The sequence below is a fragment of the Scyliorhinus canicula genome, chromosome 4 (assembly GCF_902713615.1).
Source record: "Scyliorhinus canicula chromosome 4, sScyCan1.1, whole genome shotgun sequence".
NCBI lineage: Eukaryota > Metazoa > Chordata > Chondrichthyes > Carcharhiniformes > Scyliorhinidae > Scyliorhinus > Scyliorhinus canicula.
In genome coordinates this window covers 10,083,311-10,109,810 of record NC_052149.1, presented here as the reverse complement: position 1 = coordinate 10,109,810, position 26,500 = coordinate 10,083,311, and the positions used below count along the sequence as shown (strand labels likewise).

At 47.6% G+C, this 26,500-nt stretch overlaps 1 protein-coding gene across 40 annotated transcripts in view; it reads left to right on the top strand.

Annotated features, from left to right (window-relative positions):
• adgrl2a (adhesion G protein-coupled receptor L2a) overlaps window positions 1-26,500 on the top strand; it is a 683,083-nt gene that overhangs the window by 521,127 nt on the left and 135,456 nt on the right. For all 40 annotated transcript variants that reach the window (XM_038793693.1, XM_038793686.1, XM_038793688.1 and 37 more), the window contains one exon: window positions 22,081-22,190. In XM_038793693.1, coding sequence (XP_038649621.1) covers window positions 22,081-22,190 — 110 coding nt within the window. The remainder of the gene's footprint in view (window positions 1-22,080; window positions 22,191-26,500) is intronic.

Sequence of the window (26,500 nt, the reverse complement as noted above, 5' to 3'; positions counted from 1 at the left end):
GCAAACTCCACACGGACAGTGACCCGGGGCCGGGATCGAACCCGAGTCCTCAGCACCACTGCACCCCGGTGCCGCCCTAATGTGAGACCCATTCAACATGAAGAAATAATGTCGCAATTTGAAAACCCTTTCAAATAAAGTCCTTGGTTGGGATTCTCCTTTCCGGGGACTAAGTCCCCACGCCGGCGGGAAAACTGGCCCCAACCACTCCGCCGCCAACAGGTCCCCAAGATGAGGAATTCCCACCTGTCTCGGGGGCAAGGTGGATGCAGGAGTGGTTGGCGCTGCTCCAGCCGGTGCCGAAGGGACTGAACAAGTTTATGCATGTACCAAAGAGCCAGCGTGATCTCACGCATGTGCAGAACCACCGCCGTGTTTTAGCGCATGCGTGAGGGGGGTTCTCTTCTCCACGCCGGCCATGGTGGAGCCCTACAGGGGCTGGTGCGGAAGGAAGGAGTGCCTCTACGGCACAGGCCCGTCTGCAGATCGGTGGGCCCCGATCACGTGCCAGGCCACCATGGGGGGACCCCCGGGGTCGGATCCCCCCGCCCCACCCCGAGCACCGCCCCAGCCGACTTACCTGCCAGGTCCTGCTGTGTGGGACCATACGTAACCCACGTCGGCGGGACTGGCCAAAAGCGGATGGCCGCTCGGCCCATCGGGGCCCGGAGAATTGCCAGGGCGCCGTTGCCAATGGCCCCCAAACTGGCATGGCATGAACCCCGCCCCCACCCGAAAAACGCCGCCGGAGAATACGACATCCAGCAGCGGGGCGAGATTCGCGCCGCCCCCTGGGGATTCTCCGACCTGGCGGGGGGTTGTGGAATCCCACCCCTTGTCTTTTTAATCCACTTCTGAATAATGGCCAAGGCCAGTGAAGTTCGCACAGAATTATTTTTGAGTTTGCTTTTAGCTTTGTAATTATCATTGGCTTTAACCATTTTCCTTTTGAAAGTTATTCTTGAATCTGTTTCCGCTAGCCATTCACGATGGGCCGAAGGGCCTCTTTCCATTCTGTAAGAACTTTATCACAGCAAATGGCTGTTTAGATAGAAAATACTTCTTGCTTTGCCACTGGCTTTCATTTGCCAGTTAACCTTACACCAGTGTCCTCTGGCTCTCAACACTTCAGCCGGTGGAAACACGTTCTCTTTTTTTAATATCGTCAATGACATTATATTTACCATGAGGTACTCTTAGTTCGAGATGTCATGGGCATCGCTAGCGCTGGCTGGGTCAGCATTTATTGCCCATCCATAATTGTCCTTGAATTGAGTGGCTTCAGAAAGCATTTTAAGAGTCAACCACATTGCTGTGAGTCTGGAGTCACATGTCAGCCAGACCAGGTAAGGGTGGCAAGATTTCCTTCCCTAAAATGGCGGCATGGTAGCACAGTGGTCAGCACTGTTGCTTCACAGCGCCAGGGTCCCTGGTTCGATTCCCGGCTTGGGTCACTGTCTGTGCGGAGTCTGCACGTTCTCCCCCGTGTCTGCGTGGGTTTCCTCCGGGTGCTCCGGTTTCCTCCCACAAGTCCCGAAAGATGTGCTTGTCAGGTGAATTGGACATTCTGAATTCTCCATCTGTGCTCTCGAACAGGCGCCGGAGTGTGGCGACGAGGGGCTTTTCACAGTAACTTCACTGCAGTGTTAATGTAAGCCGGGAATCGAACCTGGCACCCTGGCGCTGTGAAGCAACAGTGCTCACCACTGTGCTACTGTGCGCCGCTATGGTGTGGCCTTAGTTTTCGTCCCTCCCCCCCCCCCCCCCCACCCCAAATCAAGCCTGACCGTCATTTGAAAAACAAAATGTATTTCAAATGTAATGGTCGGGTCACCCATCTCATTATAAGGTTTTGTAATGTCACTCCTTTAGTACGGCGTAATGTGAGAATACCTGGTTGGTCCTTTGCCTTCCTTTCCCCAATGCAATACAGGTGCGGTAATGTGGCCTGTTGAAGAACAATAGGAGGTAGTTCATTTGGAGCTGTCATATGAGAGTACCTTTATGAAATAAGTGTTTATAAATGGGTGTGTATATAAGTATCTGTAGTGAGAGTACCTTTCAGTAATGGGTGTTTATTACTGCAGTGATGTCAGAGAATGGGTGGAGCTGGACTGTCTGTCAGCTTTTTACTTTCGTTTTAGGCTGTTTGCTGCAGAGCGTGTTTTAGTTTCGTTTTCAGAGCTGGATAGCTGCAGTCACAGCCAGAAGGTGTATGCATCTCTCTCTGTAATCTAAAGACTGTAAATCGATCCTGGTGATTTAAAAGTAATAACAGTCGTGACTTTAACCTGATGTGCTTCTGGTAAAAGGTGTTTTAAGTTGTATGGATGTTAAAAAGGAAAGCTTAAATGTTTACTTAGTGTTGCATTCTTTGGGGGGTTGTATTTGGATTGATGGTTGCTAAGATGTTCACTCTATGTTTAAAAAGGTTAGCTTGAGTTCATAGAATAAACATTGCTGTGCTTTAAAAAATACTTTTCCATTTCTGCTGTACCACACCTGTAGAGTGGGCCGTGTGCTCCCCATACCACAATCTAGTAAAAGTTGTGGGTCAGGTAAACTCCATGATACACTTTGGGGTTCTCTAAACCCTGGCCCATTGCAGAGCATAAACGCCAAGGTAGACTGGCTGAATGTATTGTAGATTATATAGAATCCCATGTTTATGTATTAAAAGTGTAATGTTGAAGCCATGCGGCATTTTTAAGCTCAGTTGTGGGCTATAGCCCCAACAGACACTTTATGGATGTCACTGTGGGACATTTGCAACAGTAAAGAATCAGGAATTGTCTCCAGTTTGTTTTCCCCGTTTATCCTGCAAGGTGCAGGACACAGGGATACGGGAAGGCTCCTGGTGTTGACCCGCAGCTAGAGGCGGGCGGCTGGAAAACAGCCAGGAAAAATGCAAGACGAGACGTGGAACTGAAAGGCATCAAAGGAATGCTGGGCCTCAAACATCTTAAAGAAAGTTGAGCTGGGGGGGTGGGGGGGGGGGGGGTGGTTTGCAGCTGAGGCAAACCTCAATAGGGGCTGGGACGAGAACGGAGCAGCCAGCAAATGTCGGTGCCCCTGTCAAAGCAGGAATGAAGAGAATGAGAACGAGACAAAGGGGCACATCCTCATCGAAAGATCCTCTGCCGTACCTGTATTGAGCTGGGGAGGGGATGACAGAGGAGAAAAGGCCTTGCGCTTTTGCAAAACATCATCCTGAACAAGTGATGTTGTGATGCCTTGTGACAAGATGGATGACATGTTCTTTGTGTTTAAAGGACAATTTTCTTGTGATGGAAAGACTCCATTTAAAAGAAAACACAGATGGAAACATGAAAACCAGTACCCCATCTGAACGTCAGATGAAATATTTCAAAGATGAGCAAAGGGGTTCCTCTTGATGTTCTGGCCGACATTTACCCCTCCCCATCGTCGCTAAAATGAATTATTTGGCCATTATTGAATTACCGTTTGTGGCTCCTTGCTTTTGTACAAATTGGCTTGTGTGTTTCCCACATTGCGATGTCAGCTACATTTCAATATAAATCCTGTATTGGCTGTAAGATGCTTTGGAACGTCCTGAGGCTGTGAATGGCGCTACATAAATGTAATTTCCTTATCACTCTCTTCTCTCCTGGTGCTGAATTGCACCCGGGTTATGGTTCCATAAGCAACGGTCACCGTCCACTTTTCATCAAGGGTGAACCTTGACAGTGAGGTCCATTTGGTCTATGCACCCAAAAGGGCTTAACTGCCAAACCTAGCTCTGTTCACGCTGGCTTGGCAACGTAGCGGGATGGTGACTGGGCTGAGGAACCCGGGACCAAACACCAAGGGTAATGAGGTCAACGGCAGTGCCGCTCCCGTCAGTGCCAGCTGAGGGAGCCCAACGCAGCAAAGACAACGTGGGAACCCTGGGTGGCATGGCAGCACAGTGGTTTGCACTGTTGCTTCACAGCACCAGGGACTCGCATTCGATTCCCGGCTTGGGTCACTGTCTGTGCCGAGTCTGCACGCTCTTCCCCCTGGTTTACACACTCACCTGGCTTACACACCCCCTAGTTTACACACTCACCTGGCTTACACATCCCCCTAGTTTACACACTCACCTGGCTTACACCCCCCTAGTTTACACACTCACCTGGCTTACACCCCCCCTAGTTTACACACTCACCTGGCTTACACCCCCCCCCCTAGTTTACACACTCACCTGGCTTACACCCCCCCTAGTTTACAAACTCACCTGGCTTACACACCCCCTAGTTTACACACTCACCTGGCTTACACATCCCCCTAGTTTACACATTCACCTGGCTTACACACCCCCTAGTTTACACACTCACCTGGCTTACACATCCCCCTAGTTTACACACTCACCTGGCTTACACATCCCCCTAGTTTACACACTCACCTGGCTTCATACACTACATTGTTTATGCACTAAGCTGCTTTTACCACTTCCAATCGTTTCGACACTGCACTGGTTCATACAGTCTCTTGTTGTGCCACACCCCTCTGGTTTTACACTCTCCCCTGGTTTAACACATTCTCCTAGTTTCGCACTCTCATATTTACAAATTACTTTGTTATGCACCGCCTCCGTATTGCGTAATTTCCTGTTTTAACACAAGCCACTCATAAACTTTGCCGGCAGGTTTAACCGGGCTGGTATGGAAATTCCAGCCTTTACTGGGAAGGAGATCCTGTCCTCTGGAGCTGCCAGCCAACTTGATTGGCTGCCAGCTCCATCAGTTCTGGCAGTGCCAAGCGCGTGTTTGTGGGTGCTGCTGCGGCTCTAAGAGGAGGGAGAAGGCCCATTAATCCCGGAGCCTGGTTAGTGCAGGGTCTTGGGCTGGGAGGGTTTGGGCATAGCAAGTGAGTGGACGGGGACGGGCGATTTTGGGGGGCGGGTCAGAACCGGGGGGTGCTGGTTGGGCGGATAGTTGAATTTTAGGCTGTGGGTGTTTAAGAAGGGTGGGGTGGAGGGGGGAGGGTGTTCTCAGGGGGCCACTCCATGATCGGCAGAGGGCAGCTCCTGAACGTAGAACCCATCCTTTGAAAATTTTATTTAAAGAAATCACGCTGCCTGGTCCCACTTGACTGTCCACGCCAAATGTTTTATGGTGTGGGCAGCATTTTATCAGCATCCATTGGCTCTGTAACCAGCTTAATTGACCCTTGATTATTCATTTACATTTTGGTGCCACCCCTCCCATATTATCAGAGGGGCTCGGGTGTGGGTGGGAAGGTGGTGGAACGGACACCTGCACTATTTTACACCCCCCTCCCAGCCGGAAGCTGGCCCCATCGAGGAGCAAAATGCAGTCAAGTGTGTAATCCTCGCCATAAAATCATGTTGGCCGAATTAAACAGCAGCTGTGAAAAGGGTCACGCTAACAGAGGGTGCACTTCCTCTAAAGTCCACATTTCCACCATTCCACTCAAATTGCGCTCGTTTGTGTCAGATGCTCGATTCACACTGTGCCTGACTTTGCTCAATGTTTATTTTATTGGAGAATAAAATCACACCGGGCATCCAACCCCAATCTATCTACTTCCTACAGGCAAGTTTGGTTAAAATCAAGTGTGGGGATAGAGTGGTGTAGCGACAGTCACTGGACCAGTAATCCAGAGGCCCCGGCACATTCTCTGGAGGCATTGGTTCAAATCCCACGAGTGGAGTTTAAATTCAGTGAATTAATAAAATATGGAATGGTAATGATAACCATGAAACTCTCATTGATTGCCGTAAGATCCCATCCCGGTTCACTAATGCCCTTTAGAGAAGGAAATCTAGCACACGTATCCGGTCTAGCCTCTGACTCTGTACCCACAACAATGTGGTTGACTCTTAACTGACGTAGAAAGCCACTCAGTTCGAGGGTAATTAAAAATGGGCAGCATACACTCGTCTTGCCAGTGATGTCCGCATTCTATGAAAGAATAACAGGAAAAAAACCGTTCTTTGGTGACAGAAATCTGTCGGCCTACACGTTACTCGAGACCTGGGCCTCTGGTTAGATCGCGCTGAGCAGTGCCCGGGCATTCTGCTGGTTTTGGGGCCTTTGTGTATGGATATTCCTCTGAAGTGTCTGTGGGACCAGCGGGAGAAATCACCAGGAAAAGCAAAATCAAATTCAACGAATGTAAGAAAGGTGATGAGAGGCCGCAGAAAACTAAATCACTGAGCTAATTGGTGACGGGAGAGAAGAATAGGGCAAGACATCAAAGTGGACATCAAAGGAAAAAGTGAAAGCCTCTTTGAGTATGTTCAAAGTAGGAAAAACATTAAAGAACAAAGTCGCTTAACTATGACAGTGGTGAAAATAATAGATTCTCAGACCTGCTTGAGAGCACCCTGCATGCAGTGGATTATTTTTGAAGTGTGGTGGCTGCGATAATGTCAACAAATGTGACAGCCATTTTCCACACAGCAAGATCCCACCGCATGGATTAAAGTACTTTTTCTGTGCCGTTCAATGTCAACGGTGCCACAGTGGTTAGCACTGTTGCTTCACAGGGTCCCCGGTTCGGTACCCGGCTTGGGTCACTGTCTGTGCGGAATCTGCATGTTCTCCCCGTGTCTGTGTGGGTTTCCTCCGGGTGCTCTGATTTCCCCCCCCCCCCAAAAGTCCGAAAAGATGTGCTTGTTAGGTGAATTGGACACTCTGAATTCACCCTCCTGTGTACCCGAACAGGCGCCGGAGTGTGGCGACGAGGGGATTTTCACAGTAACTTCATTGCAGTGTTAATGTAAGCCTACTTGTGACACTAATAAAGAAAAATATAGAACAGCACCTTCAAACAATGGAAACTCTTCCAGTCCAGTCCTGAAATTTAGGTTTGGAATTTAACCTAAATTTGGAGCTTCTGTCTTTCAAACTGAAGAGTGTGACCAATGGAGCCAAGCGTACCACACAAGACGATAGAGCTTGTTGCCTATTTTCTTTTACAATTGAGTGGCTGACTGGACCTCAGGAATCATGTGTAGGCTAAACCTTGGAACAGTTAACTGGTTCAGTTCCCTGAAGGACATTAGCAAACTAATTTGTGAGTCACTCCAGGGTTGATGCTGCGTTTTCCTACATTACATAAGTGAATACACTTCAAAAGTATTTCATCGGCCGGAAAAGGCTTTGGGTTGCCCAATGGTCGTGAAATGCACCATAAAAATGGAAGTGTCCCCCCCCCCCCCCCGCGAATGAGCAGATTGTTTGATGTTAAATTGGTGGCGAGTGGGGTTTGAACTCTTGATCCCTGGGTTGCAATCTTGTCACGTAACCACGAAGCTACTGTACCCTGATGACATTTTAACTCCATGATAACATTATTGAATAGACCTCATTGCTCTCTCGAAGCCTTTAAGTATTGCTTCCCAATCCCATGACCGTCTGAGATCATCTCGAGGCTGGCAGCCAAGAAGCGAAAGCGTCATTAAGAAAAGCGGTTCATAGAGCACCAGATGCAAATGGAATACGTCCAAGAGTATTTTTTTAAAAATCGGTTAAATAAACTGGTGGTGTGGAGGAAAGAAAATCTGCTGAGCTCGTTAAATGCGGGGTGGTACCAGAAGAACAAGAAGCAGCTAATGTAATTCCCATCTTTAAAAAAAGGTCGGAAGCATGAGTTTGGGAATTATAACCCAGTTAGCTTGACATCTGCAGTGGGAAATTGCTGGAATCTATTATAAAGGAAGCAATTCAAGAGCATTTAGTAAGAATAAAGGGCGATGAATCAAAGTCAACATGGGTTCATGAAAGGCAGGTCAAGCTGTACAAATTTATGAGAATGTTTAAGGTACATAACAGAGTTAGCGGTTAAGGGCAATGTTGTAGATATTTTTTATCAAGACTTTAAGGCATTTGATAAGGTCTCTCGTAAAATGCCTACGACTGAAGTGGAACCCATGGGATCAAGGAGGATGTAGCAAATTGGATAATTAATAGGAAACAGAGGGACCATTATTGGTTTATACTGGTCTGCAATGACCAGATGAGCCCATGAGGGATTAAATCTGAGACTGTTTCTGTTTCTAATGTTTTATTAATTAGCTGGATGGGAACATTGAAAGCAGAACATCAAATTTTGATGATGCGACCAGTTTGAGAAGGAGGGCAAGATGGCTTGCAGAGAGAGGGAGAGCGAAGGAGAGAGGTAGCATTTAAGCCGTTTCGCACAGCCTAATAAATGAGTCACTGTGAATCTTCTTTGAGGGAGGACGGATGTGGCACCAATTTGACCCTCAAAACACGTTTTGCTCTTTTGTGTTTTTCTCTCCTTCGAGCTTTGTTGGAGTGGGTGGGAAAGGGTCGTGGTTTCGTTTTTTTTTATTAAACAGCTTTGCCTTATCGCTGGGCTGGTCATTAAATCGTAACACCCAGATCTGTTGACGGCAACAACTTGAAATGTATGAAAATTACTGGGAATGCTGAAAGGGGAGAGGAAGCTGTGTCTGTTAGTGCCATCGCACAGGAGGTGGCGGAGGAGGGGGGCGACCTTTCGAATGTGAAAGCTGATGGGGAGCGTGGCTCTGGCAGGAAGGGAATGGGTGAGAGCACTAGTGAGAGAAACGGAATGGACAGGGGCAAGGTCCCTGCCGACCACATTGGAGGGGGAGTCCTTTTGTGACGGGAATCAAAAGACACCGCAGAGCATTGGAGTGGAAGGTGGTATGGGCATCACAGGGGGAATGGACTAGGTCGATAGCTGAAGTACAGTCAAGATAGCCACGGGGGAAGTCAGTGAACTTCTCCTGCTTGACAGCTTACCCCCGGAAATGGAGACAGAGAACTTGAGGAGGAAGGCAAGAGTTGGAAATGGACCGTGCGATAATGAGGGAAAGGCAGACGTTCAAAGCAAAATTGATTTACAAAAAGTAAATAAATAAACAAAGCTTTCTAGGTTGGGGTAAAAACAGGAAGTGTGCCAGCAAAAGATATGAGAGAGAGGACCCCGTGTAGCACTGGAACAAGGGCAATTCCGCATATCCTACCAAAACGGGTGGCATGGTAGTACAGTGGTTAGCACTGTTGCTTCACAGCACCAGGGTCCTGGGTTCAATTTCTGCTTGGGTCACTGTGCGGAGTTTTACGTTCTCCTTGTGTCGGGCGGGGGTTTCCTCCGGGTGCTCCGGTTTCCTCCCACACGTCCCGAAAGACGTGCTTGTTCGGTAAATTGAACATTCTGAATTCTCCCCCAGTGCCGGAGTGTGGTGATTAGGGGATTTTCACAGTGACATCATTGCAGTGTTAACGTGAGCCTACTTGTGACAATAATAACGATTATTATTGTTAAACGGCAGGCAGAGGCAAGATCCAGATAGGTTTCACCTGACAGGACCCGCTCCGCACAAACAAGTTTCACATTAAGTTTAAAAAAAAGAGATGAATTATATGACTAATTTTATGCGGAAAATATATTTGCATTACACTAGGTTCATGCAGTTTTTATAGCACAGCAGAAGAATCTCCGAAGCAAAATGGTTGAGAACCCACATTTCAGAAGAGCAGGGAAGCTGAAAGAAATGACAGCGAGTCACAAAAAAGTTAGTGAAGGAATGTTACAAGAAGCAAAAGTGCAATGGAGTGGAAGACTAGGTAACAGCAAGGGAGCCACTACAGCAAGGTTTCAGAAATATATTTTATCGTGCCTTTTGAGATGCAAGGGTGTCCCAAGGAATACAGCCATTGAATTAGCATTGAAGCATAGTTCTTGCTGTATTTTTGTTGCCGCAGTTAACTTACAAGTGAATGTGTTGCCGCAATTTCTGTTTATTTTTCAATTATTACCGATTTTCCTGCCAAAGGCGTTTTTCAGGGAGACTGAGGGAAAGATTGCCTCGTTCATATGGGGAGGGAAGGTGGCCAGAGATGGAAAGATGCTGCTACAGAGGGGGAAGGCAGGCAGGGGATTTGGGTCTTCCGGACCTGATGTATTCCTCCTGGGTGGCGAATGTGGAGAAGGTGCGGAGCTGGGTCAGAGAAGTTGATCCTCAGTGGGTCAGAATGGAGGAGATGTGCAGGGGGTCGGGACTGAAAGCACTAGCAACAGCGCCGCTCCCGATAGCCCCGGGGAAATACTCAGGGAGTCCGGTAATAATAGCTTCTTTGAGAATTTGGAGGCAGTTTCGCCAACACTTCGGGTTGGGGGCAGGGTCAAGGGAAATGCCGATTCGGGGGAACCACAGATTTGAGCCAGGGAGGTGGGATGGAAATTACTGGAAATGGGAAGAGAAGGGGATTAAGACACTAAAAGATTTGTTTCTTTGGGGACAGTTTACAAGATTGAAGGAGCTGGAAGCAAAGTATGGGCTGGAGCAGGGAGAAATGTTTAGATACATGCAGGTTCGAGATTTTGCCAGAAAGGAGATACAGAGCTTCCTGGAGGAACCGGCCTCCACATTGCTGGAGGAGGTGCTGATGAGAAGGGAGTAGTGTCAGCGGTGTACAGAGCTATTTTGCAAGAGGATAAGGCACCACTGGAAGGGATCAAAGCAAAGTGGGAGGAAGAGTTGGGAGAGGTTATAGAGGAGGGGGTCTAGTGTGAGGTGCTCCGGCGAGTAAATGCCTCCACCTCATGTGCGAGGTTGGGGCTGATACAGCTGAAGGTGGTGTACAGAGCACACCTCACGATGGCAAGGATGAGCCGATTCTTTGAAGGGGTAGAAGATGTGTGTGAACGCTGCGGGTGGGGGCACTAATCACGTTCATATGTTTTGGTCCTGTCCACAGCTAGAGGACTACTGGAAGGAGGTTTTTATGGTAATTTCCAAGGTGGTGTACATGAAACTGGACCCGGGCCCGCGGGAAGCCATATTCGGGGTTTCGGACCAGCCAGGGTTGGAAACGGGTGCGGAGGCAGATATCGTAGCCATCGCCTCGTTGATCGCCTGAAGGCGGATCCTGCCGGGATGGAAAGCAGCCTCTCCACCCTGTGCCCTGGCATGGCGGGGGGACCTGTTGGAATTCTTGACTCTTGAGAAGGTCAAGTTTGAACTGAGGGGAAGGACGGACGGGTTCTACAAGTCATGGGCATTATTCATTATGCACTTTCAAGAACTGGATAACATCGAACATTAGTTGGGGCGGATGGGTGGGAGGGTTGGGGCAAGGTGGGCTGTGTGTATTAAGGTTGACTATGGGTGATTCCTCATTCCTTTTGTCATTTGTTTATGTAAACATGCGGGCTAATGTTTGGGGGTTGGTGGGAGGATGGGATCGTTGTTATTGTTATGGGGATTGACATATTGCTGATTATTGTTTATTGTTGGTGGGTGTAATTTTGGGAGAAAATGTGAAAAAGGAGGAGAAAAAAATATTTTTTAAAAGAAGTAGGTAAATTCTTGACTAACAAGGGAGTCAAAGGTCATCGGGGGTAGGCAGGAAAGTGGAATCGAGACCCCAATCAGATCAGCCATGATCTTATTGAATGGCAGAACAGGCTTGAGAGGCTGAGTGGCCTACTCCTCCTCCTGATTTTGTGTGTTGCACAGTGCTTTTAAGAAAATAAATTTAGAGTACCCAATTCAGCTTTTCCAATTAAGGGGCAATTTAGCATGGCCAATCACGCAGACACGGGGAGAATGTGCAAACTCCACACGGACAGTGACCCAGAGCCAGGATCGCCCCGGGACCTCGGCGCCGTGAGACTACAATGCTAACCACTGCGCCGCCGTGCTGCCTCTGCACAGTGCTGCACTGAATCATTGACCTGGATCGTGTGTGAGATGATGACTTAGCTGAACGTGTTGTCACGGGAATGATCTCTCTCTCTGCCTTCACCACCCTGAAGAGCGACAATTAGTACACGGCATGCTTCCTGCTCGCTACACGATGGGGTTCCATCAGCTCAGCCTGCCCATTGCATCATATCAACGAGTAATGTTCTTCTGCACTCTCCTCACCATCTATCACCGTCAATGCTTCCAAACAGGAGCAACACTTCCAAGGTTGCTGACTGATAACCCAATGTATGTCATTTATCCCTATCCTAATCAACCTTATTACTTCTCTCGAGGTAGCCTTTCATTCATTACCCTTCTCCCCGATTCATTTTCAGCATGGCAGCTGAAAGCACACGAGCTCTGACTCCTCCAGACCTCCTGGTACATCAGCGGGAGGCCGTGATGATAGCGCTTTGTGAACAATAGGAGTGGGCAGCATGGAGCTGAACTAAACCAGGAGGGAAGCAACAGTCAGGTCATCAGCTTCCACCCATCGGCAGGCGGCACCTTATTCAGTCCGAAGCCTTTGACCTGTTATTTTCTGCCGTTAGAAACTCGAGCGTCTGACAAGCACTTGGACTTCTTTTAGTGTAGCCTTTTGGCAATTCAACTTTAGCGACCGAATCATTGCCAAAGGTGCGATGGGGAGGTGTGTTTGGGGGGGGGGGGGGGGGGAGAATCTCGACCATCTCCATCGACAACACCTTGGAATCATAAACTTCCTAGAGAAGGAAGAAGGTTCTGCTGCAATTGTATAAGGTGTTGGTGAGGCCACACCTGGAGTATTGTGTTCAGTTTTGGTCTCCTTACTTGAGAAAGGACGTACTGGCGCTGGAGGGTGGGCAGAGGAGATTCACTAGGTTAATCCCAGAGCGGAAGGGGTTGGATTACGAGGAGAGGTTGAGTAGACTGGGACTGTACTCGTTGGAATTTAGAAGGATGAGGGGGGATCTTATAGAAAAATTTAAAATTATGAAGGGAATAGATAGGATAGATGCGGGCAGGTTGTTTCCACTGGCGGGTGAAAGCAGAACTAGGGGGCATAGCCTCAAAATAAGGGGAAGTAGATTTAGGGCTGAGTTTAGGAGGAACTTCTTCACCCAAAGGGTTGTGAATCTATGGAATTCCTTGCCCAATGAAGCAGTTGAGGCTCCTTCATTACATGTTTTTAAAGTAAAGATAGATTGTTTTTTGAAGAATAAAGGGATTAAGGGTTATGATGTTTGGGCCGGAAAGTGGAGCTGAGTCCACAAAGAGAGGCTTTGAATGACGGAGCAGGCTCGAGGGGCCAGATGGCCTACTCCTGCTCCTAGTTCTTATGTTCTTCTGTTCTTCTGAAGCCTAGCAGTTCATAGAGTCATAGAGGTTTACAGCATGGCAACCGGCCCTTCGACCCAAACTGTCCATGCCGCCCAGTTTTTACCACTAAGCTAATCCCAAATGCCCGCATTTGGCCCCTATCCAGGGCCCATAGCCCAGGGGCTGGTTTAGCACAGTGGGCTAAATAGCTGGCTTGCAATGCAGAACAATGCCAGCAGCGCGGGTTCAATTCCCGTACCGGCCTCCCCGAACAGGTGCTGGAATGTGGCGACTAGGAGATTTTCACAGTAACTTCATTGAAGCTTACTTGTGACAATCAGCGATTATTATTATTATTATTATCCCTCTATACCCATCTTACCCATATAACTGCCTGAATGCTTTTTAAAAGACAAAATTGTACCCGCCTCTACCACTGCGTCCGTTCCAGGTGCTCACCACCCTCTTTGTGAAAGAATTGCCCCTAAACCCTTTTCTCTCTCTCCCCTCTCACCTCTAGTTTTAGACTCCCCTACCTTTGGGAAAAGATGTTGACTATCTACCTTATCTATGCCATTCATTATTTCGTAGACCTCTATAAGGTCACCCCTAAGCCTCCTACGCTCCAGGGCAGATTGAAGTGACACAATTTTCACACTTGCACAGAATTTGAAGTGGGTACCTGTCAGATATTTAACGGTTAAAGCCCTGGCTGGATTCCTTAAGGACCCTTTTGGGCAGAATGTAAATGGCAGATGTTTTCAGTGAATCATCCTTTCTTACAACTTTTAAGACCATGAACACATTCCGATCCCCTTCTTTTAGCTGAGGAATCTATAACATGTGTAAAGGTCAGCGAAGCATGTGTTCTGAGGACAATGTGAGGCATTAAATGCCGACAGGGCACCTGCACCAGATGGGAAACGTGCTGAAATCCTAAGGAATTGAGAGGCCTAACAGGTGAGGATCTGCTATATTTTTAGGAGCTGCTTAAACACGAGGAGTTGGCCCAGACAACTGAGGTTATGGTATGTGATCCCAACTTTTGAAAGATAGGTGCAGTGTTAACGGGGAATGACAGAGCAGCCGACTAAACATTAGTGGGGAGGGCCTACTCCTGAGAATTTTGCACAATGCTCTTGCTATGTTTAAGAGCACAGATACCACAAAGAATGGTCAACCTGATTTCGAAGCGAATCCAAAAAGAGTCCTGTACAAGGAAGGCCAGTGTGTGCTATTTCATTCAGTATGAGTGAGGAGATGAGGAAAGGGAACAACTTGCTACAGAGGTTAGGATATTTTTAGCTCAACCCATTCTCTTCATCATCTTCCTCCAATCTCCTGTCACAGCCCATAATCTCCAAGATTCTGATTCCGGTCTCTTGTGCACATTGGCTCCCTTGAAGACACGGATGAGGCAGATATTTTCTCTGGTCAACATCCGCATTTGGCTTGCAAGATGAGTGATCACTGGGGCAGAGTTTGGCCTTGTGCTACAGTGTAAAATGGACAAGCGTGAGCCAGTGGCCCATTGTTGCTGCGCTCTCACTCGGAACTTACATTGAAGTCAATTTGTGACCACTCATTCGTTGCAGGCAAAAATTGCGAGAGACACAAAAGCCAAGCCATTGACTCTCGGGCACTCAGTTCAGCCCATCACACAATGTCAAAATCTTTCCTATTGCCATCTAATGAATCTTCCATTCAGGAAGGAGGAAAGGGAGATGGGGGACAAAACAGGTGGGAGCTAAAAATAGTCTGCGACATGTTCCCTGCTGATAGATCGGCTCACTGACCTTTATGCCTGCGTGCGTGTAAATGATTTGCAGATATCTGTGAGTTCTGGATCCTCTGAATTCCAAAGTTGAATGCTGTTGCGGCAAGCTTCTGTTCAGGACATTTCAAAACCCTTTGTTTGAGCTAAAAGCCCCCAGAATGAATGGAGAGGGCGTCAAGGCAATGGCCACCCCAAGTCCTATAGAAAAGTACATTTTCAATGGCAAGACTGCACTTATTATTGTGTAATAAGACATCAAAGCTTGCTACATAAAGAGGACAAAGCTACGACAGGATATCTTCAATATAGCCTCGTGGCATCGCTGTAAGTCTACACTAGAGGTTAGATTGTACATAAAATCTTGTGCAATTTGACCCGCAAAATGCACATTTGGGTCGATTTTATGCATTTTGAATCCGTGGCAATGGAAACTGGACCCTGCTCGTGTGTAGGCTCAAAGTTGTACATGGAACTTGTGCAGGGCATTATCATCTTGACTTTGAAGCACCTCTTGTGGAGACGTTTACAGCTCCACTTGCTGCAACCACATTCCCAACAGCCGCACTATTGCACGAGGAAGAGGTTATCTTTGTGCCGCAGTCATTAATAAACACGTGTAGACGAGTCGGCTCCGAAACACACCGGTTTATGCAGCAAGTTCGGGAATAGATGCCGCTAAAACCACAATTTTTGTTTCATTGATTCACGGGGCGCGAGCGTCACTCACCCTCAATTGCCCATCAGAAGGTCAACATTCCATTCCATGTCCATTCCAGTCCAAATATGTGCAAGTTCTGTGGATTGGCCATGCTAAATAGCCCCTCAGTGTCCAAAAAGGTGAGGGGATAGGGTGGAGGCATGGGTTTGAGTAGGGTGCTCCTTCCAAGGGCCGGTCCAGACTCGATGGGCCGTGCCCTCCTTCTGCACTGTAAATTCTATGATTACTGACACCAACTTTTAATTCCAGATTTATTTGATGAACTAAATGTAAGTTTCTCTCTGTCAGTGATATTTATTTATTTACGGAATATGGGCATCGCTGGTTAGGCCAGCATTTATTGCCCATTCCGAGTTGCCCTTTAGAAGGTGGTGGTGAAGCTGCCTTCTTGAACCACTGCAGTCCTTGAGGTGTAGGTACACCCACTGTGCTGTTAGGGAGGGAGTTCCAAGATTTTGCCCCAGCGACAGTGAAGGAATGGCGATATATGTTCGAGTCAGGATGGTAGTGGTCGTGGGATTGGAAGGTGCGTCTAAGGAACCTTGGCGTGTTACTGCAGTGCATCTTGTAGATGATACACACAGCTGCCACTGTTCGTCGGTGGTGGAGGGTTTGAATGTTTGTGATATTTGAATTGGTGGGCGTGCCAGTGTGTGAAATGTTAAGAATACAAAGGGATAATGTCATATCATAATTAACCACTAGATGGAGCTAGATGTAGAACTATATAAAGCACTGACTCTCAGGCTTCTGAGATTGTAGAGTACAGTTGTAGGTAGAGTGTAGAGACTAGTGTTAGTAGAATGCAGATTGTAGATTACTAGATTATTGTTTACTATAGGAGTAAGTGGTTGAGCTTTAACAAGTAATGTAAATAAAAGTTGTGATGTGGAGATGCCGGCGTTGGACTGGGGTGAGCACAGTAAGAAGTCTTACAACACCAGGTTAAAGTCCAACAGGTTTGATTCAAACACGAGCTTTCGGAGCGCAGCTCCTTCCTCAGGTGACCTGAGGAAGGAGCTGCGCTCCGAAAGCTCGTGTTTGAAACAAACCTGTTGGACTTTAACCTGGTGTTGTAAGACTTCTTACTGTAAATAAAGTTAACATTGTTAATAAACTTAGAACATAGAATTTACAATGCAGAGGAGGCCATTTGTCCCATCAAGTCTGCACAGACCCTTGGAAAGACCGCCCCACTTAAGACCACACTTCCATGCCATCCCCGTAACCCCTCCTAACCTTTTCTTTGACACTAAGGGCAATTTAACATGGCCAGTCCACCTAATCTGCACTTCTTTGGGCTGTGGCAGGAAACCAGAGCACCCGGAGGAAACCCACGCAGACACGGGGAGAACGTGCAGACTCCGCACAGACAGTAACCCAAACCGGGAATCGAACCTGGGACCCTGGAGCTGCAAAGCTACAGTGCTAACCACTGTGCTACCGTGCTGCCCTTCTGTGGTCCTTGTGAACACTATGACATCCACCCTGATAACAGAATCACAAAGAACGTCACAGTGGGCAGGAGTTTTATTTTGGATTGGGACCCTTTTGTTGTGATTGTCTCCAGGTCTCAGCCTCGCTGGGCAGAGGTGGACCTACCCAAAGTGACGTTCGTTGTATTGATGTCCAGAAGGGCCACTCGCCATCCAGTTAAGGGCTGTGGGTGGGCTCTCGATGCTGGGCCATGAGAAAGTTGGAGCCCCAAAATGCAGGTGAGGCAGAGAGAGAGGCTCAACATAGTGGCACCAACTCAGCACATGGCTTTGAGACCACAAATCTGCCTTTATTGGAATGGGGAAAACAAAGGTGATGGTTGGGCCTGTCAAGCCTCAAAGTCGCTGCACAGGAGGCCTGTTTATTTTGGCTGGAAAACGTGGTGTTATTTTGGGGCGATCTGCTTTTAAATAAGCACAGCTTTGTGCGTTTAAAGGTTTTTGCAGTCTGCCTTGCTCCTTTTTAATAAACAAACCTGACATTCAGCTGACGCTAACGGCTCTGGACAGCAAATAGCTGCTCTTGTGATACAACAAGGAACGAGTGAGCGCAATGCAGGCTGCAGAATTCAAGGAAAACAGTTGAGAAGTGACCAAAGGAACATGTGGGTGATGGAAGAATATAGAGAGAGAAAGGGCCAGGGGCAGGGGGCGAAGAAATTGACAAGAATCAAAGCTATAATTATTTAAGCCCCTAAATGCAGTTACCTACTCCCATATCTGTTAAATATCTATACAGAGATGAGTTGCGATTCAAGGGACATTAGAACCACAAATAGGAATTTCAATCCATAGACTGTATTTACCTTGTCCTGGTCCATCAGGGCAGCACGGTAGCACAAGTGGGTAGCACTGTGGCTTCACAGCGCCAGGGTCCCAGGTTCAATCCCCAGCTTGGGTCACTATCTGTGCGGATTCTGCACATTCTCCCCTTGTCTGCGGGGTTTCCTCCGGGTGCTCCGGTTTCCTCCTACAGTCCAAAGACGTGCAGGTTTGGTGGATTGGCCATGATAAATTGCCCTTAGTGACCAAAAAGGTTCGGAGGGGTTATTGGGTTATGGGGATAGGGTGGAAGTGAGGGCTTAAGTGGGTCGGTGCAGACTCGATGGGCCAAATGGCCTCCTTCTGCACTGTATGTTCTATGTCTATCAGGAGGATTAAAATGTTTCATCTTCACCCGGCAATGAAGGGATTAACTCTAATTTCAGAGGAATGCCACTGGGCAGTTAGACACTGCCAAACAAGGAATTGGCTGAAAATGAATATTTCGTGAAGAAGAATTCAGCTGCTTGAATCTTTTTTCTTCATTTAAGGCATGGTATGAGTGCTGGACACGTGTCGCAAAAGTGCAGCATACGTGAAGCTATTTGCAGACACACAGACCTGAGAGCGAGGGTTTGAGTCCTCAATGTCCCAAAGTGGCCGTGAAACAGAGCAGATTGAAACTCCCTCGCCGAGTGATCTTCGCCCTGCTGTTCAGGTCCAGACCAGGGGCCCAGGAGCACGACCTGACAGTGAACGCATTTGTTTTTTGATGTCTCTACAATTTATCTGTAGCCAAACAAGAACCAGTTCACCAGTCCAAATTCAGGAGATGTTTCTTTGCCCAGAGAGTGAAGAGAATGTTGAACTCGCTAACCCGGGGAGCAACTGAGGCAAATAGCGTAGAGAGGTTTGAGGGGAAGCTAGATAAACACCAGGGAGAAGGGGAGTGAAGGATGTTTCAATGGGTGAGATGGAGTGAAGGGAGGAGGAGGAGGCTCCTGTGGGGCATAATCACCAGCATGCACCAGATGGGCTGAATGGCCTGCTTCTGCATTGTAAATACTTTGTAATCATTTATAATTCTTTTGGGGGTTGTCCTAACAAGTCCTCCAATGTTCAGATAGAGCTACCTGCTACGTTAGATTGTAGAGGCGAAGGAGAAGGTCTATATTGCAGCGCGAGCAGCATTGGGTAAACTGGAAAATCCTGTATCAGTGGACGCATTCCATTCCCAGCCAAGCTTCAACTCATTGGCAGTTTTTGCTTGATTGCGTTGGGACATTTACTGTGTTAGCGGCACTGTACAAATGCAATTTGTTGAACGTTCTTTGAGTAAATAGCCTGCATTGGATGTGAAAGCATCGGACAAAACATGGCTGATGTATTTCTCCATTTGTTCAGTTGGTCTCTTGTGGGAAATGTTATTCCTGAATCCATTTCAAGAACTGGACCAATTATGTTTACTTGGAACACTTCGCACGCCATTGATTCCTCATGCCTGAGTGCCAACCACCTGTCAGTAACTTGGCAGATTCACAAAAGACCAAAATAGGACCTCAGAAACGTGGGTCCGAATGAGAGGCGACCTTATTGAGATAGATAGGATTCCAGGGGCCTTGACAGGTTAGATGGTGGGAGATTGCTTCCCCTTGTGGGAGGACCTAGGACCAGAGGGCATCATCTCGAAGTAAGGAGTCTCCCATTTAATACAGAGATTAGGAGGAATGTGTTCACCCCAGAGGGCAGTGACTTTGTGGGATTCTTTTTCTGCAGAGAGCTGTAGAGGTTGGGTCGTTGAGTATCTTCAAGGCAGATAGACGGATTTTTAATCAGTGAGGGAATCAAAGAGGAGCAGACTCAATGGGCCGAATGGCCTACTTCTGTTCCTCTGTCTTAGGGCTGTGAATCCTGTGCAAGGCGAGTGCCTCTTGGAGTTAACGAGAAATGCAATGCATATACATGCACTTAAGTGAGTCAAATCAAACCCTGAATCCAGCAAAGACTTTAGGCCAACAGCTCATTGGTGCAGCCACTTAATGTCACCAGTCTAGTGTTGCAACAGAAGACCAGGATTGCTCAGAGATTACCAAAAGACCTCGATGCCAGCATGACCAGTTCCCAGTGTTTCATCAGCAGGCACCGGCGAAACACGAGTGCCCGTTATGTTGTATTGGCACATAGTGGCTGGTTTAGCACACTGGGCTAAATGGCTGGCTTTGAAAGCAGACCAAGGCAGGCCAGCAGCACGGTTCAATTCCCGTACCAGCCTCCCCGAACAGGCGCCGGAATGTGGCGACTAGGGGCGTTTCACAGTAACTTCATTTGAAGCCGACTTGTGACAATAAGCGATTTTCATTTCATCGATGAAGCCCTCTTGAGTTATGCTATGCCCAGCAGACAAACTGGCATGGAAAGGTTCAGAAACAAATCCAGTGAAAATAGCAGCACATGGCAGGACGAGATTCACAACGGTACTAGCCTGTGTAGGACTAATGGAATGAAATTAAAGCCTTTAGAAATTTTCAGACGTAAAGCCACGCGGAGCATCAGGTTCCCTGCAGGATTATTTTGTGCATGTCCGTGACAACAGTTGGATGGATGAGGATGAAATGAGGTTATGGATCAATAATGTGTAGAATAGGTGTCCCAGAGGCCTACGTAAAAAACACAGCATATTAGTGTGGTACATGTTCAGACTCTATATGAACTGTGAATACATAACACCCACAATACAGTTTGGGGGTGGGGGTAGGGAATCTAACGTCCACAGTTCAATCTTTGAATGTGTGCTTCAAGCCATTCCAAGATCACGCTCATGCTGAATGAATAGGTGGATGGTTGACAGAGAAGAAAAACTTCAGGCAGAGGATGCAGTGGGAACTGATGTCCTTTCATTTCGGAATCTATCCCAGTCACTGATTGCTGCTGAAGGAGAAGCCCCTGCAGAAGCTGTGGCCCTTTCCGTCTTTACCCCCCCCCCCGCCCGCCACTGCCGTCAGAGTTGGTCCATGTCCTCCAGCACGCTTAAAAATATTTCAAATCCGCAAATAAAATGAAAAATGCGGAAAGTTCCTGGGTGAAAATATATATCGGAGTGAAAGGCTTCCACGTTTATCCGCTCCCGTTTTTGTCGTGAGCAGAAAATCCCAGCCCCTAAAGTATTTTTTCGGTGTGTGGTGCTGCACTTGTCCTTTGTCTCGGAGCATTGCCACGATGGCAACGCAACATTCTCAGCCACTTTCTGAAAGGTCAAGGTCAACTGTTCTGATAATCGGCCAGTTACAATTGGATACAGGATCCTAGAATCTCTGTCGTGCAAAAGAGGCCAAAAGGTCCATCGAGTCTGCACCAAACCTCTGATGGAGCACCCTACCTGAGCCCATTTCCCTGCCTTATCCCCATAACTCCAACTAACCTGCACGTCACTCGACACTGAGGGGCAATTTTCTATCCTGGCCAATCCAGCTAACCTGCACATCTTCAGACTGGGAGGAATCCGGAGTACTCGGAGGAAACCCACACAGATAAGGGGAGAACGTGCAAGCTCCACAGTTTCCTGAGGCCGGAACTGAACCCGGGTCCCTGGCGCTGTGAGGTAACAGTGCTATGCACCAGAATATGTATGTACAGCGGTGCTTTGACCATTGAAGCACGCGCATAACAAGGGAGGGTTGTCTCTTTCTAATCAGAACCGCAAACAGTGGCTCAGGAATACACCGTTGCTTTTGTGATGATGTACATTGGGAATTAAAGTTTGATTAAACCCATGTTGTGGGAGTGTTGACAAGAGCGATACTTTTTGTTGATCATAATCTTGACCCGGCTCGTATCTGTGTGCCAACACTTGTCTTAAGAGCTTCCACTGTCAGTAAATTACAATCTGATTCCAGTGCATAATGTCTCAGCAACATTGGTACAATATGCTACTGATCTCGACTCGTCAATAAACATAAAGAATTTCTGCTCAATGAATTGATGTCCATTTTGCAGGCAAAAATAAAGCGGGAACAGATCACCATGTGAAGATATGTAACTAATTGTTTGCCACCCAGAATTAGAGATCGCTCCAGTTCATTGAGATCTAAACCAGTCAATGAGGCATTCCTGCTTTTTTTGCAGGAACCTTTCTCTTATCTATATAAATGTATTTGCTCGTACTGGCTAATGTAGTATTAATGAAGTATCTCCAGCTATTGATCTGGCTATCCTGTTATGTGACAAAGCCAGTTGTGTATTAAATCATTCGCTGTAACTTGTGAATTGGCGATCCACGAGCTAACTCAATTGTCTTGTGTTTTGATCATTACAGGTGCAACAACCGAACACAATGTGTTGTGATAACAGGGTCAGATGTCTTCCCTGACCCTTGTCCAGGGACTTACAAGTACCTTGAGGTTCAATATGAATGTGTCCCCTACAGTAAGTAGAATTCTTGCATTCTGATTAGTCTGTGTTCCCCGGCACAGGAGTTATTTTGCAACAACCTGTGTCTTATTGGGCGAGGGATGGTGGTGGAGGGGAGAAAAGTGTTCGGGATAAATGTTAAACTGGTCATTTATGAAGAGAATTAAACAGAATGGTAGAAATTTGTAGGGCATTATCTCACTCGCTAAGATGGTACTTGACCCTGCCAAATCTTTTCCTCACCCAAAATATTCCTAATCATAGAATCTACAGTGCAGAAGGAGGCCATTCGGCCCATCAAGTCTGCACCGGCCCTTGGAAAGAGCACCCTGCTTAAGCCCACACCCGCACCCTCGATCACAGTAACTCCACCTCCCTTTTTTGGACCCTAAGGGTCATTTAGCATGGCCAATCCAGCTAATCTGCACATCTTTGGACTGTGGGAGGAAACCGGAGCACCCGGAGGAAACCCACGCAGACACGGGGAGAACGTGCAGACTCCGCACAGACAGCGACCCAAGCCAGGAATCAAACCTGGGACCCTGGAGCTGTGAAGCAACAGTACTAACCACTGTGCTACGGTGCCGCCTGCCTCCCCCCCCCCCCCCACCCCCATATTCAGAATGGATCATTAAAAGTCGTGGGGCAGGAGCCGTTCTCAAATTCCGGATCTGACATCCATCCCACCTGTCAGCCTTTCGGCTTTTAAAGCATTCAGAGGTAAAGAAGCCGGCCTATGCTTGACATTCGCGCAACAGACTGCAACCTTTCTCCCCCCCCCCCCCCCCCCCCCCCCCCAGCGCACACTGCTGCAAGAATGGATACAGCCTACTTTGAAGGGTAGTGGTTATGCCTTGTCGAAACACAGATCCGCTAGTAGTAATATCTAAGAGTGTATCTGTGGGGGAAATCCATTAAAAGATCATACACCTCTTTACTCCTGCTGTGTAATTCTCTGTAAGCCTCATAAGATGGATGCCTCTTCTGTTGTGCTCAGATGTACCATCTGCAGGATGGGAGCCCACTGTGCATCCTATCTCTCAATATTCTACCTCCTGTGTGTGTGACTGATACAATCATTCTTCTTAACCTTTTAGCCTGCCAGAGGTACAATGCGGTATGCAGGGAGCAATTGCTTCTGCTAACAATGAAATTGGCTTTATTTTTGTCTTCTCCTCTAAATGTCTGTCAAATAATTTCTTAACGGTGAATAATTTTTTTCGCTTTCATTTAAAACTCTGAAATGTAAATTGGTCGTCGCTGAACATGAACCCACGCTGACTTTAAAGTTAAAAACTATGCATTTCGGTAATTGAGGTTGGCGTTTAACTTGTGAGTTGTAAAATCAAACAAATTCTTCTTTTCCAGGAGTGCGCTCCCAGACAAACACTTAGCAGACTTCCCGTGACCTCTGATGGGTTACGCTGCCACATGTTACGTCCGTGCGAGATGTGTACAGCAAACAGCTTAGTTTATTGGAATTCACTTCATGTAAATCATGCCTCAGACAGCTCTTTCAAAAGAGCCAGGACGATCTGGATGGGCTGAATGGCTGCCTCCCCTGCTGTATTGGGCGGCAGGGTTGCGCAGTGGTTAGCACTGCTGCATCATGTCACCAGGGACCCAGGTTCAATTCCGGCCTTGGGTGACTGTGTGGAGTTTGCACCTTCTCCCCGTGTCCACGTGGGTTTCCTCCGGATGCTCCGGTTTCTTCCCACAGTCCAAAGGTGTGCAGGTTAGGTGGATTGACCCAGATAAGTTGCCCTTTAATGTCCAGTGGTTAGGTGAGGTGGTGGGGCTAGGGCGGGGCAGTGGTCCTAGGTCGGGTGCTCTTTCGGAAGGTCCGTGGTTACACGAGGGGCCGAATGGCCTCCTTCTGTACTGCAGGGATTCTATGATATTCTGATACTTCAGCTGAGAACCAGAGCCAATTAAAACAAGTCAGTACTTCCAATGTAAATTAATGCTGCCCAAATTAGAAAGGAGAGTGTCGTGTGCAGTTTTGGTCTCCTTACTTATGACGAGATAAACTTGCATTGGAAGTAATTCAGAGAAGGTTGAGGAGGTTGAATCTTGGGATGATGGTATTATCTCATGGGGAAAGGTTGAGCTTGGAGTTTAGAAGAGTGAGAGGTGCACCTTGGTAGTGGCGGCTGGCCAGTGGCGTGCAGAGGTCTGGTGATGCCCGGGGCAAATCTTGATTGTATGCCCCAAAGACTCGTTATGTTATGTCTCGAAAGTTGTGCCTCCCTCCTCTGCAACCCCCATGGAGAAGGATAAGAGCAGCAACGTCATGGAAATACTGTTATGACCCTTGTGGAAACAAACTACAAACAACCCAACTAAGACCAATATACAAGACTTCACTTTTATATTAGCAATCACACCAAAATCAACGTAAATTAAACATGAATTAACAGGGAAATTGCAATAATATGACCGATAAATTACACACAGCAGATACAAAGACATATCTCACACATTTCTCAGTCAGCCCATTCAGCACGTATCGCATTCATTTCAGCCACAATATCCTTCAAAACGTTGAGCTTCTTCAAATCAAATTCCATCTTCATTTCTCTAAAGCTTTAGCACCAAGTCTCATCAAACACCGGCATTACTTCACCCAATTTCCACAAATATAATTTTCACATTCGACACATTTCCAGATCCCTTCTTCTTCACAAAACCCTGGTCATGTGGGGCCTGTTTTTGCACTATGCCAGTGCATAAAGGGTCCCCAAATCCAGTTATAAAAGCTCTGTTCAAGATCCGAGCTCCAGCAGCTTGCAGTCAAGTCTCTGAGAATCTCCCATTTATAGGACCCTGGGCTTTAAGTATAAAGGGTAAGAGGGCAAAAGTTAAGAGGCCATGATGAATCTTTATAAAATACTGGTTCTGTCCCAAATGGGTGCCCCTGGCCCAAATGTCAAATTCTGGGCACGACAGTTTAGTAAGTTGACAGCTATAGAGAGGGTGCAGAGAAGAGTTTTAAAATGGATCAAAAGATAAAGATAAAGAATAAAGAAAACGCACCCATGGTGGCATTGCCGTCGATTCGGGAGAATTCGCGCCCTTTCTGTTCCCGCTCCAGCCGCCGAGTGGAAAGCCGCCTCTTCACCAGCGGCGACCGCGGTGCGCAGGCGCGCTCCGGCCGACCGCGGTGCGCAGGCGCGATCCATTCTCTGCACGCCACTGCCCCCATCCAATGGATGCCCGGGGCCAACGCACCGTCGGCCCCCCCCTCTGCACGCCACTGGGGCTAGCACCCAGGTGGACTGTGAGAGGATACTGGAGCACCCGGAGGAAGGTGCAAATTCTACACAGACAGTCGCCCAAGGCCGGAATTGAATACAGGTCCCTGGCGCTGTGAGGCAGTAGCGCTAACCACTGTGCCACCATGCCGCTGGTCACCGTGGCAGACAGCTGATTCACTCGAGATACAAGATAATTGGCAAATGGATCAGGGAAAGAGGTGAGGAGAATTGCTTTTATATGCGGCAAGTTATTGCCATCAGGAAGGCGCTGTCTGAAAGGGCAGTGGCGGCAGATTTTGTAATCATTTGGAAATTTATCTCTGAAAAGGAAAGAAATACAGGGAAATACAAGGAAAGAAAGAAAGCATTTCCAATGAGCCAGCAGAGACAGGATGGGCTGAGTGGCCTCCTTCTATCCGGTATGATTCTCGGAAGTATTTCGCAAGTCGCTTGTAGCACACGCCAACTGTGGGTTGCCCGAAATGCAGCCAGCGAGAGATCGCCAGTCTTTCTTCTGAAAGTCATTGCTGAATGTGCTTTCACCATCACTGTCAGTCAGCCAGGCAGGCAGCGCATTCCAGTTCATCAGAACATCATTGGCTGTAAAGTGCTTGAGGACACGCTAAAACCAATAGAAGACGCAATATAAATGTAAACTTCTTAACTTCTATGTGATAAAATGCAATTTGAACGCTGGGAGAGCTTTTATTTGAAATGGGAAGTGCTCCATTGGCAGCACCACCAACAGCTGGATTGTGATGTGGAATGAAATTAATGCAAACAAAACAAGTGAGGAAAGAATTGCTCCCACACAAACGTGGAACTGGAAGTAGCTTCCTCAAAAGTATTGTTTTTTAAAAAATTTAGAGAACCCAATTATTTTTTTCCAATTAAGGGGCAATTTAGTGTGGCCAATCCACCTATCCTGCACATCTTTTGGGCTGTGGGGGTGAAACCCACGCAGACACGGGGAGAATGTGCAAACTCCACACAGACAGTGACCCAGAGCCAGAATTCGAACCCGGGTCCTCAGCGCCGTAGGCAGCAATGCTAACCACTGTGCCACCG